The sequence below is a fragment of the Callithrix jacchus genome, chromosome 12, assembly GCF_049354715.1.
Source record: "Callithrix jacchus isolate 240 chromosome 12, calJac240_pri, whole genome shotgun sequence".
Classification (NCBI taxonomy): Eukaryota; Metazoa; Chordata; class Mammalia; order Primates; family Cebidae; genus Callithrix; species Callithrix jacchus.
Genome location: NC_133513.1, coordinates 28091605 through 28105411, shown reverse-complemented (window position 1 = coordinate 28105411; position 13807 = coordinate 28091605). Strand labels below are relative to the sequence as shown.

General features: G+C 49.3%; 1 protein-coding gene across 1 annotated transcript in view; it reads left to right on the top strand.

Annotated features, from left to right (window-relative positions):
- Positions 1-13807, top strand: part of GTF3C1 (general transcription factor IIIC subunit 1) — an 87538-nt gene that overhangs the window by 29694 nt on the left and 44037 nt on the right. The window contains exons 7-9 of the mRNA XM_035267239.3: positions 8822-8974; positions 11400-11515; positions 12886-13195. Of these exons, the coding sequence (XP_035123130.3) occupies positions 8822-8974; positions 11400-11515; positions 12886-13195 (579 nt within the window). The remainder of the gene's footprint in view (positions 1-8821; positions 8975-11399; positions 11516-12885; positions 13196-13807) is intronic.

The following is a 13807-nucleotide window of genomic DNA, read 5'->3' as shown; positions in this document are numbered from 1 at the left end:
AAAGAAACCAAAACACAGCATAAGGTCTCACTCTGTCTCACTCAGGCCATATTACATAGCCAAGTGCTATTGTAGCAGGAGCGGCCGCAGGAAAGGATCTCTCAGACACAGAATACAGGAGGAAGGAATTTATTTCAGCTGGGAGCAAGGTGGCATAGGTGCCTAACACCCAAGCTCCTTTAACAAAGGGAGGTTTAGCTTTTATATAGGCTTATACTTTTGATGTTACACGCGGAAGAATCTTAGGTTCATAGTTTTAGGACTCACATGTGAAAAGGTCTCTGTTTACAGTTTCAGGAATCACATGTGAAAGTGTTACCAGTTTACAGTTTTAGGACTCCCATGTGAAAAGGTTTCTGGTTTGATCTTGTTTTCAGTAAAAATAGTGCCTTCTGGAGAGTTTCCCCAAGGCCTAGCCTGTTGTTTTCAGGAAGGAGATTCAGGACGGCCAGCTGGCCTGCTCTCTCTTTTATGAGATGCGCAGTGGATGAGGGGGATGGGGGAGGGGCGATCTCAAATGCCTGGGTCTCCCTCCTCACTATGTCAAAAGCCTGGGTCTCCCTCCTCACTATGATCGAGGCTAGCTGAAGCCTTAGCCACACAGGCTGAGCAATTCTCCCACCTAAGCCTCCCAAGTAGCTGGGACTACAGGGGTGCGCCACCACACTAGCTAATTTTTTTTTTAATGTTATTTTGTAGAGATAGGATCTCACCCATTTTCCAGGCTGGTTTCCAACTCTTGGGCTCAAGTGATTCTCCTGTCTTGTCCTCCCAAAGTGCTGGGATTCCAGGTGTGAGCCACTATGCCCAGCCTTGCTTCTTTTATTCTAGTCCTTCTAACCACCCAATACTGTCAGTACTATTTCTTTCTTTCTTTCCTTTTGTCTCTTTCTCTTTTTTTTTTTCTTTTCTTTTCTCTTCCTCTCTCTCTCTATTTCACCGATGAGAAAACAGAGGCACAAGTCCCTTGCCAGAGCTCACAGAGCTGGGCAGTGCTGGTGCAGGGATTTGAATAGAGTGTGACACTTGAGCCTGCATATCAGTTACTTTGCTGCCTCCCAGGGAGACTGGGCTGAACTCAGGAAGAAGTGGAAGTCAGGTAGGTGAGCACATTGGGCCTGAGCCTGGGACACTGGCTCAAGGTAAAAGGAGCCTAGGGCAGCTCCCAGGAGCCTGAGGGCCTGCAGATCTGGGCTCCCAGCCTTCCTTCCCTCCAAGCCAGCTTCCATATCCACTGCAGAAATAGCTTCGAGTCAGTCCCAAACATTATGCCTACAAAATAAGAAAATATGCTACAGTGGGCCTAGAAGCCTTCCACAGCTACCTTTCTCTGTACTCCCACCCTCATTCCTGCCCTCTTCCCTCCCCTTCCCCAGTAGGCTCCTTCTTCTCCACCTCAGTGCCTTTGCTCGTACCCTTCCTTCTGCCTGGAATACCTGTCTTCTGCTTTAACAGACAATTCTTCGTATTGTTTACCGTCCCACCCAAATGCCACCTCCTCTCCCTGCTGTCCCCTGCCTGGCCCCATCCTGCTGCCGCCTCATTTCCAAGCTCTATGCATGCTTATAGTAGGGTCCTGAGGGTGCTGTCGCACATTTCCCACCATGGCTGGCTGGCCCTGTTAGTAGTCAACCAACCAGACAGCAAGCGTTGAGTGCTTAATTTGTTTCAAGTGTTACGCTAGGGCCCTTGAATGCATTCTCATTTAGTCCTTACTACCAGCTTATTCTCGGCTTGCTGTTAGAATTAGCCTCATTTTATCTGTGAGGAACTTGCGGCTCACAGAGGTAAGGACCTCCCCTGTGGCTGAGCCAGACTTCAAACCCAGGCACGTGATGCCTGAGCACATTGTCTTCCCTGTGCTGCCTGTCAGCCAGTCTCACACACAACCTTCTGCAGGGGCAGGAAACCTATCCCTTTCATCCATATGTGTTCTGGGTGCAGCACAGAATAAATGCTTGTGGAGTCAGTCCAGTTAAAGGCCCCAAACACTCTACTATTTTCAGCCCAGGTGACTGTTTCCAAGGTTGTAGTAACAATGAGAGTAGTTGGTAAAAGCAGCAGCAAACATTTACAGAGCACTACCTCCATGACAGCTACTGTCCTAAGGGCTCTATGAGGAAGATGCTATGACTGTCCCTATTGTATAGCTGAGGAAACAGGCCTAGAGGCCATATTGCATAGCCAAGTTATACAACCAGCAAAGGCTGGCAGAGGCAGGCTCACACCAGGCAGACTCCTGAGCCCATAATGTAACCTGTGCCACCATCACTGCCCTGGGGTACTCCCACCCTCTGTTATTCTGTGCTTTCAGCCTCCTCTGGCCAGGTGTGGGTATGGGGGTGTGTGAGAGAGGTAACACTGAGTTTACATGACATCTGCCTGGCTTACCAGCAGGACTTTTCCATTGCCTGTGACCCTCAAAGAAGAAAGCTGCCATGGGGCTCATTTGCTCCATCTTGCTTTTGTTCCTTCCTTGGGTTGATCACAGTGGAGACTGCCACTTTGCCAGGAGGCCAGCTGGATTTTTCATTGGGAACGTGAGAAACACGGACTGTTGGTTCCGCCTCACAGCTACTCTGGTTTTTCCTTTGCAGTGAATCATGCTTTCTGATGGAAGTTTGAAATTCTAGCCTAGCCAGGTGGCCTAGTGTGGAAGGCATTGGTTAGATCACGTGACCCCTCTGGGCATCAATTTTCATTTTCTTAAAATGGCAATAATAACTTACGGAAGCTATGTAATGAGTGAGTAAAAATCCTTCCAAAAACACTGAGCACAGTTCCTGGCTCATACTAGGTGCTCTGTAAGGAGTCATGCCTTCTCTTTTTCTCTTCTGGGTCTTCAGTCTTCAGAATGTCTAAATGAAGTTCATCCTGGATCCTGGACACAAAAGATCTATGTGATTCCTTTGTGTTGGACTGCTAATATTAGCACACCGTGTCTTTATAATGCCTGAAACTCCTTGTGCTTGTGAACGGGTGCTGGTTCTATCTCCCCTGCTTTTTGCTCCTGGGAAGAAATCCCTGTGTCCAGGGAGCAGTGGTTGCCATCAGCAAGTCCCCTGTTCCTCCCGGGGGAACTGCTGGTCACTGAGGTGGCAGCTCAAATGGAGCAATAGGCACTACTCGCCCTGGATGACGTGCGCTTACTCGGGTCTCGCTCTGCCCCTGTGGCTTTTGGCTTTAGCTGACTTGTAGTCTGCAAAGAGCTGGAGGGATTTTAATGATAAAAACTGAAATTCTAGGGCTGGTAAAACTCTAGAACTATGGGAAAGGCACACGGGGCTGGTGAAACTCCTTCCAGATGGTCCCTTGGAATCATAAGGCACACACTACACTGTTCCATCATTTACCTGCCTGATCTCTTACAGTTTGCCCCACAAGACTAAACACTGTCACCAGCTCTAGTTTCCAGGTAAGACGAGGCTGAGGGAGGTCAGCCAGCTTGTCAGGCCCACCCGACACAGCAGCAGGGCTCACAGACAGCTCTGTGGCAGAGTCTGCCTTTCCCACCGTGGTGCTGGGCTGCCTCTTCAACACAAGATTTTCCAAAGGAAGAATGTGCACCAGTCCCGACTCAGTGGCTCATGCCTGTAACCCACTACTTTGTGAGGCCAGGGTAAGAATATCACTTGAGGCCAGAAGTTCTAGACCAGGCTAGTGATAGCAAGATCTTGTCTCTACAACAAATGAAAAAAATTATCTGAGCATGGTGGTGTATGTCTATAGTCTCAGCTACTTGGAGGTGAGGTGGAAGATCTTGTGAGCCCTGGAGTTCGAGGCTGCAGTGATTGTGCCACTGTACTTCAGCCTGGGCGACAAAGCGAGACTCTGTCTCAAAAGAAAAAAAAAAGATGTGATGGCACAGGAAAGGAACATGTTTCTGCGATTGGTATGTTGCGAAAGAGCAGAGCCAGACACAGTTTGGGTAAACAAACAGGGCTTACTTGCCTGACGGATACAGAAGAGAGTCAGCGTGGTTGGGATTCAAAGCAGAGAAATCAGCAATGCCCTGTGGGACAGACGGAGCCACAGACCCCATGGCCAAAACATCCAGAGAGTCGCTCCAGGCCTTCTGGAAGCACAGCCGCCTGAGGCTGGGCCCAGGCTCAGCTATGGCCCACCTGCAGCACCTGCTCTGGATCATGGGCACCTTGTGGGTCCTGGGGTTGATGATACGCAGTATGATTGCACCGAACAGCTCATAGTCCTCCGGCATCGCCCTCAGCCTCGGTGGCCAACAGCTGAGCCTCATGCTCAGAACCAGAGCAGTGGGCTGCCTTCCCTCGAGTCTCCAGGAGTCAGGCAACTATGACCAGAGGGCAGCTATGGGGCTTATCCCACAATAAGTGGAGCCCGCCACCTTGAATGCCACTGATGTTTGTCATGTCCCCGTCATGTGCTAGGTGCTGATGGTACTATTCAGAATAACTGCCCTACTGGCCGAGCACATCCACTGCAGGCTAGCAGCTGGGCTGACATCCTAGCTCTGCCACTCCTTAGCACCACCACTGTGAGCAAGTGCCTGAGCTTCTGCATGTGTAAATCAGAACTTACAGGGGCCTATCTGCCTTGGGGTTGTGGGAGTTTATGGGTTAATTCATGTACCGCCCTTGGCATGGTGCCTGGCTCCCAGCAAGTGCTAGGTGGTCATGTTGAGGGATTGCTCCATGCCATCCTCCACAGATGTTGTCTCAGCCATGCTAGAGTTAACCCTGTGAGACAGAGAACACTGTCATCCCATTTTGCAGATCGGAAAAGTGTCATCCTCAGTAATTTCCCCAAAGTCACATACATGGGGAGCTATGGAATTTGAGAAGTGGAAACACTTCTCTGCCTGGCCTTGGAGCCCAAGTTCATTCCTACCTTCCCTCCGAACATTTATTCTGGCTCTCAGTAGAGAAGCCATTTATGCCATTTTTTGGAGGCTGTGATGGGATGGATGTCAGTTGCTTCACTAGTAGAGAGGTGAGGATAGTGAACCAACTTGGTGGGAGAAGGTCTTTTTCTTATTTTCTTTGAAATAGAGTCTCACTCTATTGCCCAGGCTGGAGTGCAGTGGTGTGTTCATAGCTCACTGCAGCCTCAAACTCCCAGGCTCAAGCAATCCTCCTGCTTCAGCCTCCTAAGTATCTTGGTTACAGATGCACACCTCCAATGCCTGGCTAATTTTTTGTATTTGTTACGGAAATGAAGTCTCGCTCTGTTGCCCAGGCAGGTCTCAAACTCCTAACCTCAAGTGAACTGCCCACCTCGGCCTCCCGAAGTGCTAGGATTACAGGCGTGAGCCACCGTGCCCAGCCAAGATCAGAAGCTTTGAAGGCTCAGAGGCTTTTTCTCTTTTTTTGCCCACTGAGTCCATGAGTTTACTAGTACCGTTTCTTGCCTTCCACCTGTGTTCATTTTGAGGGCTCTCCTGTATATCTTTTCCTAGCTAATTAGCCTCATAAGGAAGCTTAAAAGGAAAAGAAATAGCACAGGGTCATTGGTGGAGCGCACCTCGGGTCTGACTCTCCTAAGTGCCCTGTAGTGCTGCTGCTCAGGCAGAAGCCAGCGTCCCTGACCCCAGGTCACTTAGCTATTCTCAGTCACAGTGAGGTTTTTGAATCAGGGACATCTAAACCAAAGGTTTAGAGCCTGGGCTCTGGAGCCAGACTGCCTGATAAATGCCAGCTTCTCATTGGTGAAGGGGCAGTTGTTTGTGTGAATTCCTTAGCTCCTCAGTGTTTCCATGCGGACTGGAATGATTATTACCCTTACCTTCTAAGGCTCTGCTGAGGGTCACTTCGTAGGGCACACAGGGAGCCTAGGACAGCATCCAGGATGCAGTACTCGATAAACAGTCATAGTGTTATTAGGAGCAATAGGTTGCTCGTGTGAGCAGCATGGTGGAGGTTGGTAGGGGCTTGACCAGAGGACAGTCCGGCGGGGAATGGCGTGGTGGTCTTGTCTGCCTGTGTGCTGGGGGCATTGGCCAGCAGCCGCTAGAGGTGCTGCTTGTAGAAAGGGAGCCTGGCAGGGGACCCATCCCAGTGCCCGAGCCTTAGTTCTTACCCATGTCGAAGGTCCTGAGAGTCCCCTTGTCCCCATACTTCCCCTCTTCATTGCTTAAGCCTCCTATTCTGAAAGAGAGGGATCGCAGGAGAGGGCAAGGCAGGGGCCTGGATTACTGAGCATAGCCAAGAGGGATGGCAGGAGCCCCTGTGGGGACCCAGAAGGAGCTCAGGCTTTAGACCTGTGCTGGGGCCTTAGGTTGCCTCCAAGGAAAAGCCCTGCCCTGGGGGACTTCCCATTGCTGTGAGGAGTGGAGGGCTCAGCACCACACTGGTGCCTGGGGACCACTTCTGCTGACTGCTTGCCCCAGGCCGGCCCTCCCAGAGTGCTCCTGAGGACTGTAATGAGTTCCAGGCCCTGAGACGCTTATCTGTGAACTTCACCTGCAAGCCACATGCTCTGCCCCCAGAAGAATCTCCTGCTCCATTGGGAGTAGTTGGGCCTGACTTTCCTCAGACCTCAGTCTGTGCTGTCCCAGGGGGGTGGCATTTCATATTTCATGGGCAGGGTCCTGTGCTAGAGGGCTGGGCTGCAGGGTCAGCGTCAGTGCCCCCTCGTTGCTGTAGCACTGAGGATTCTGCATGGACGTGCTGATGAAAGCTGGTGGGGAAGCAGTCCCTGTTATTCCTGTGTCTGCTATAACAAATTACCACCAACCTAGTAACTTCAAACCACACACATTGTTATTATCTGAAATGGCTTTCACTGGGGTAAAATCAAGATGTTTGCAGGGCAGTGTTCCTTGTGGAGGCTTTAGAAAAGAATCCATTCCCTGGCCTTTTTGAGTTTCTAGGAGGCACCTGCAGTCCTTGGCTTGTGGTTCCTTCCTCTGTCTTCAAACCTGGCAGTGTATGGCCTTCCAGTCTCTCACTCTGATCCTATTGCCTCCATCTTTTAAGGAGTTGTTGTGTTTGTTGTTGTTGTTGTGTTCTGTTTTGAGACAGGGTCTCAGTCTGTCACCCAGGCTGGAGTGCAGTGGTACAGTCTTGGCTCACTGCTACCTCAACCTCCCAAGCCCAAGCAGTCCTCTCGCTTCAGCCTCCTGAGTAGCTGGCACATGTTACCACATGTGGCTGATTTTAATAATTTTCTGTAGAGATGGGGTCTTGCTGTGTTGCCAAGGCTGGTCTCAAACTCCTGGACTCAAGTGATATTCCCTGCCTTGGCCTCCCAAAGTGCTGAGATTATAGATGAGAGGCACCATGCCCAGCCTCAAGACTCTGTGATACTACATTGGGCCCACCCAGATAATCCAGGATAATCTTATCCCAAAATTCTTTTTTTTTTTTTTTGAGATGGAGTTTTGCTCTTGTCTCCCAGGCTGGAGTGCAGTGGCACAATCTCGGCTTACTGCAACCTCCACTTCCTGGTTGAAGCAATTCTCCTGCCTCAGCCTCCCAAGTAACTGGAACTACAGGCGCCCACCACCATGTCCAGCTAATTTTTTTGTGTTTTCAGTATAGATGGGGTTTCACCACATTGACCAGGCTGGTCTCCAACTCCTGACCTCAAGTGATCTGCCCACCTTGGCCTCCCAAAGTGCTGGGATTGCAGACATGAGCCACTGGGCCCAGCCCCCATCTCAAAATTCTTAACTTCACCCTGACAACAATAACCCCAAAAAAACCCACAACGCCTTAACTTAATCACTTCTGCAAAGTCCCTTTGGCCATGTAAGGCAACATGTTCACAGGTTCCGGGGATTAAGACATGGACATCTTTGCAGGGCGGTTGTCCCCCCTCCAGGTTGCCGCATATCACAGGATATCTTGGCGTTCCATGTTAGAGACCTGCGTCCCTGACTAACTTTTCCCATCATTTACAAGCTATTGGGAGGTTAGACAAGTTATTCAACCCCTCTGTTCTCTAGTGTCTTCATAAGGGGGTTGTTGGGACTGCATGAGTTAGCCCATGTCAAGCATCAAGAAGTCTGTTTTTCCTTGTACCTTTCTAGTTCTTATCTATGTACACATAGATTTTTCTCTTGGTATAACCATAGGAACAAGCTTGGCTTTTTTTCCCTTATGTTTTACTTTTGTAGGTTGCAATCTAGGTGCAGTGTGATGATGTGAAGGCAGACACTAGTCCACAGAGTGAGGTGGCTGGTAGGTATGCTACCCATCTGCCCCTGTTGCTGGGTTTTTTTGTAGTACTCATAACATTGCTCTGATGCTATAAAGAGTGCTATTGTGAATCTATTAGTACTGATAGCCTTTGCCTCTTTTTTTAGTTGTTTTCTTGGAATAAATGTTCAGACTTGGAATCATTGTAAAATCCCCTTGAAATACTCTAGAAGGGTAATACAGCTCATTTACACTGCTGCCACACCTTATTGGCAGTGAGTATTAGCTTAAAAGGACAAAGATGTTTTTCATCCTTTTGGCAAATGCTGCTTGCATGCCTCCCAAGTGTGGGACCTGTCCTGGGTGCTGGGAAGGGAACAGGAAGAGATAGGCAGGTCTCCTGTTGTCATGGAGCTGGTCTCCAGGAGCTGAGGGCGACTATTGACTTACCAGGACTAACAGCACCTCGTTATTCCTTCCCTTTGCATTGCTTTCTTCACTTACTCTTCCAAAAACCAAAAGCATCTTTATGGAATACATTTTCAGGTCTTGTGCCCCATGATGAGTCATTTTTAAACGTTCAGACATGGTGATATGTGTGACCTTTCTCTGCCGACATGTGCTGTGGTATTTCAGGACCCCTCACCTCCCCCACACTGTGCTGCTTTCACTCATTGCTGAAAATCCTGTGATTGTGTTGCCAGGGACCGATGTCATGGTTCGGTGCCTTAAGCTGCTGAAGGAATTTAAACGGAATGACCATGACGATGACGAGGACGAGGAGGTCATCTCCAAGACAGTGCCTCCAGTGGACATCGTGTTTGAGCGAGATATGCTCACGCAGACCTATGACCTCAGTAAGTCTTGTTCCCATGCCAGCTTGGATGTGGTTCCTGAGTATTTGAGTCAAGGAATGGTTTGCCACGTGGTGAGAGAGGGCTCTCCTGTAGAGAATGTAATACAATGGGATGTGCCTTGGTTACCCAGAAGGGTTTCAGCTTTGAGATCAGATAGGAGTTTGAATCCTTGCTCTGCCACTTAGCGGTATGACTTTAATGAGGTCTCTGAGTTCCAGTTTCCTCATCTGTAAAAGCCGGCATTTTAGAGTTCTCCAGAGACACGGAATCAGTAGGATAAATGTACATAGATAGATGAGAGGGAACTTACTATGGGAATTGGCTCATGCAGTTATGAAGGCTGAGAAGTCTGACCAGCTCGTCTGCGAGCTGGAGGCCCAGGGAAGCATCAGAAGTAGAAACACCGCAGGGGCAGGTCCCAGTGAGCAAAGGTTGGAGAGCCTGGAGTTCTGATTGCCAAGAACAGCAGAAGAGGGGCTGCAGCTCCAGAAGAGAGGGCAAGTTCGCCTTCTTCTGGCTTCTTGTTCTGCCTGGACTTCTGGCTGATTGAATGGTGCCCACCCACAAGGAGGGGGGATCTGTCCCGCTCAGTCCGCTGAGTTACACACCAGTCTCCTTCGGAAACACTGTCACAGACACACCCGGAGATAAAACCCAACTGGTGATCTTGGTATCCCTTAATCCAGTCCCATTGACACCCAAGGTTAACCATCACGTGGAGATAGCATCCACATTAGCACATTATGAGGATGAATGACATAGAGTTAAAATAGCTGGTATAGGACCTGGTGCATGGAAAGCACTGAGAAAAAGAAAGGTACTATGATTCTTATTTAAAGGTTCAAGAGCTACCTGTCGTTTTCTAAGATTGGTCTGGAGTTACCACAGGCCCAGAATCTATGATGAATGGGCAAAGAAAACGTTCTCTCCTGTTTCTAACCTTTCCCTGAGATCCTCTAACATCTGTGTAGGACAGCAGTGACCTAGTCTCATAGGTGGTGTGGCCTCAGGTCCCTGCAGGGAGGAGGACAGCAGAAAGTGATGTGGCCACAGGGGATCTGATTGAGCTGTGGCTGTTTGGTAGTTGCCTTCACATTTCTCAAAATGGGTTCCACACAACGCAGTTGGGGAAAAGCTGCCCTTAATCCCAACCCTTTTTTTTTTTGAGACGGAGTTTTACTCTTGTTGCCCAGGCTGGAGTGCAATGGCGCCATCTCAGCTCACTGCAACCTCAGCCTCCCGAGTTCAAGCGATTCTCCTGCCTTAGCCTCCTGAGTAGCTGGGATCACAGGCATGTGCCACCACGCCTGGCTAATTTTATATTTCTTTAGTAGAGACGAGGTTTCACCATGTTGGTCAGGCTGGTCTCGAACTCCTGACCTCAGGTGATTCACCTGCCTCGGCTTCCCAAAGCGCTGGGATCATAGGCACGAGCCATCCTGCCCAGCTAGCCCTTTCATCCCTACTTTTTAGCATGTTGCTAGACGAGTATCGGAATACATCCTAGTCATCTCTCTTAATTCTGCTGCTTATTTTTATATGTGTACAGCATAGCAAAGCCTTCTTTATGCAGACTGATGTTACCAGGCAACCTCAAGCTTGTGGATGCATCAGGAAATAAAGAAGAAGATACTTCTGAAAAGTCAAAGAGCTTTGTCACCAAGTCTACCTGCAGTTCATGTTCTTTACTTCTGGGACTTCCTGCTTACCTCCCAGTTCCCAAGCCGGCTCCTTCCTGGAGTTCTTAGTCTCAGCTTAGTAGGATGCATTTAAAGGGCTTCTGAGCGGCAGATGCACTCTCAATCCTGACATACAGTAGCTTGTGGCAGCCCAGGAGTGGACAAGCTACACACAGCAATATGGGGCCCAGTGGTCCGCAAGGCACTTACTCCAGGGCTGAGGAGCATCTTTTCCTTCCACAGTCCCCACTCCAGGACTCTTGCGGGACAGTGCGGTAGTTGTTGTCCACAGTGCCTCTGTGTCTATTGAGAAAAACTAGGAAATTAAGAATACACATTTTTAAAAGTTCTGAATTAAAAATTATTTTCATGCTTCTTAAAGATGTCAATTTCATTATGTGAAACGGTTCATTCACATGAAAGGGCTAATTTCCTGCTATTAGGTAAAACTGATCTTCCTGCATTTTGGTATTTCAGCTGTTACCACCTGACATTTAGTGCTTTAATGTGGGGTTGTGAGACAGTAAGCATTCAAAACATTAGCCGTTAGTAGCCTAGTATAGTATATTAACTCAGGCTCAGGAGGGAAAGCACTCTTGGGAGGAGGATAAGGGAGAGAAATGGTGTTTTGTTCTGTTTGCTAATTTCACGGCATTGAAATGCCTGTTGAAAAGTGGGCTGGAAACTGACTTGTGCAGAACAGCTCCTTTGCAGCGGTTTGGGTTCACGTGTATTGTTTCTCACAGTTGAACGCAGAGGCACAAAAGGAATTTCCCAAGCTGAAATCCGAGTGGCTATGAATGTGGGAAAACTGGAAGCGAGAATGCTATGCCGGCTTCTTCAAAGATTCAAAGTTGTCAAGGTAAGATGAGCCTTCCCCAATACTCACTGTCTTTAGAGGTGTGTGCTATGCATTTGCAAAGGAGCATCTCAGGGAGTCAAGAGACTCATGGCCTGACATCTGTGTCAAAGAGGCAAATGGCCTCCCTGGGGCTAAATGTAGTCCACAGTCATGTCTCCCCCTCACTGTGGTTCCTGTTTATCTTCTTGAAAAGTCAGAAAGTAGCCTGGCGCAGTGGCTCATGCCTGTAATTCCAATACTTTGGGAGGCTGAGACAGGCGGATCATCTGAGGTTAGGAGTTCCAGAACAGCCTGGCCAACATGGTGAAACCCCATCTCTACTTAAAAAAAAAAAAAAAAAATTAGCTGGATGTGTTGGTAGGTGCCTGTAATCCCAGCTACTTGGGAGGCTGAGGCAGGAGAATCACTTGAACCTAGGAGGCAGAGGTTGCAGTGAGCCAGGATCATGCCACTGCACTCCAGCCTGGGCAACAAGAGTGAAATTACGTCTCAAAAAGAAAAAGAAAAAAAAAGTTAGAAGATGATGTGGCCAACCTAGGAGCCTACTCCTGTGTGGAGACAGTCAGCGGGGGCTGGCCACTGTCTGTCTACCTGCTTCAGACAAAGCAGTGCTCTCCAGGGTTCCTCCATCCCCAGCTGGCCCTACTTCTCATGCATGTTACTTGCCTAGTGCCTGGAGACATCGAGTTGACCAGCTATGCCTGTTGTAATTCAAACCTGCCATCTCAGCCCCGCCATCTTAGCCCCTGACATGCCATTCTCGTCTTGCTCACATTTTAGTCATCTAGCTGGAAGGCAGTATTATAGTTGGGTGAATGACTGCAGCACACTTAGCCCCATCCCTGGCATATGGTGGCACCTAGATGTTATTCTTTCTCTTATAAGGGTCTTGGGGAAGAGCCCCTTGCCCTGTTCTAGAAGATAAAATGGGTGTGGATCGCCAGTGCCCAGGCCACCAATCCCCATGGCAGTGGCTAAGTGTAGCCCACGTTCTCCAGTCTAACTTTTCAGTCTGCATCACAAACGCTACTGCTTACTGACCTTTTTTTTGTAGGCCACGTCCTGTCCCAGGCACTGGGGCTGTATGGAAGGTTGAGTGAAGGCCCTCCCCTTGAGAAGCTTATAGCCTCTTATAGCAGACACACAGTCAGGGTTGTACTTCAGAGAAGAATACCTATGGCAGCAGGACCTGGGGGATTACAGACAGAAATAGCCTGGAGAGAGCATCAGTGGTGCCCAACGCAGGGCCCAGGCAGTAAGACAGGAGACGCAGATGAAAGCCAATAAGGAAATAGACGCCACAGACACCTGAATGCCTGTGGGTATGACGTTCTCTTTATAATGTGATCAACACATCTTATTCCCTCTAGGGATTCATGGAAGATGAAGGTCGACAGCGGACCACCAAGTACATTTCCTGCGTATTTGCAGAGGAGAGCGACCTAAGCCGGCAGTACCAAAGAGAGAAGGCCCGGAGCGAGCTCCTGACCACCGTGAGCCTGGCGTCCATGCAGGAGGAGTCGCTTCTGCCTGAAGGCGAGGATACCTTCCTCTCTGAGTCGGACAGTGAGGAGGAGAGGAGCAGCAGCAAGCGGAGAGGCAGAGGGGCCCAGAGGGACACAAGAGCCTCTGCGAATGTCCGGCCCAAGACCCAGCCTCATCACTCCACCCCAGCCAAGGGTAGGGAGCTCATGGGGCGGGCAGGGGCTGCGTGCACTGCACTGCTGGGCATCTGCAAGAAACACACTTTAGTTGAGCAAACACCTGTGGTACTCTTGGTGCTGTCCTAATGAGAAGCCTGACACTGTCACTTGTACTACATCTCCATGGCTTTGGAGGAGAGGGTCCTGTGGTATCTCCTGGCTGCTTGCAAATCATTTCTTCATGGCACATGTTTTGTTTGCTTGTTTTTACTTTTAAAGAATGGAATTTCATACGCTTCCCTGCCCCTCTGCTCCAACAGTCCAAGGGTCCTCCCAGTTTTTAGGCTAGTTATAGCCAACTTTTTAAAAATGCATAGAGAGTGGTGCTGATGACATGTTTGCAAATCTGGTCCCCAGCTCTGAGCCCCCAAGGACATTTGACAATATCTGGAGACATAGTTAAATGTCTGCTTAGGGAGAGACTCCCACTGGAATTTCGTAGGTAGGGGCCAGGATGCCGTCAAACATCCTGCAATATACAGCACAGCTTCTGACAGCAGAGAATTACCTGCTCAAACTTCAGCACTGGCCCGGGGGAGAAACCCTGCTGTAGATGAGGGACCAAGCTGCTGCTGGTCCACTTCCCTCA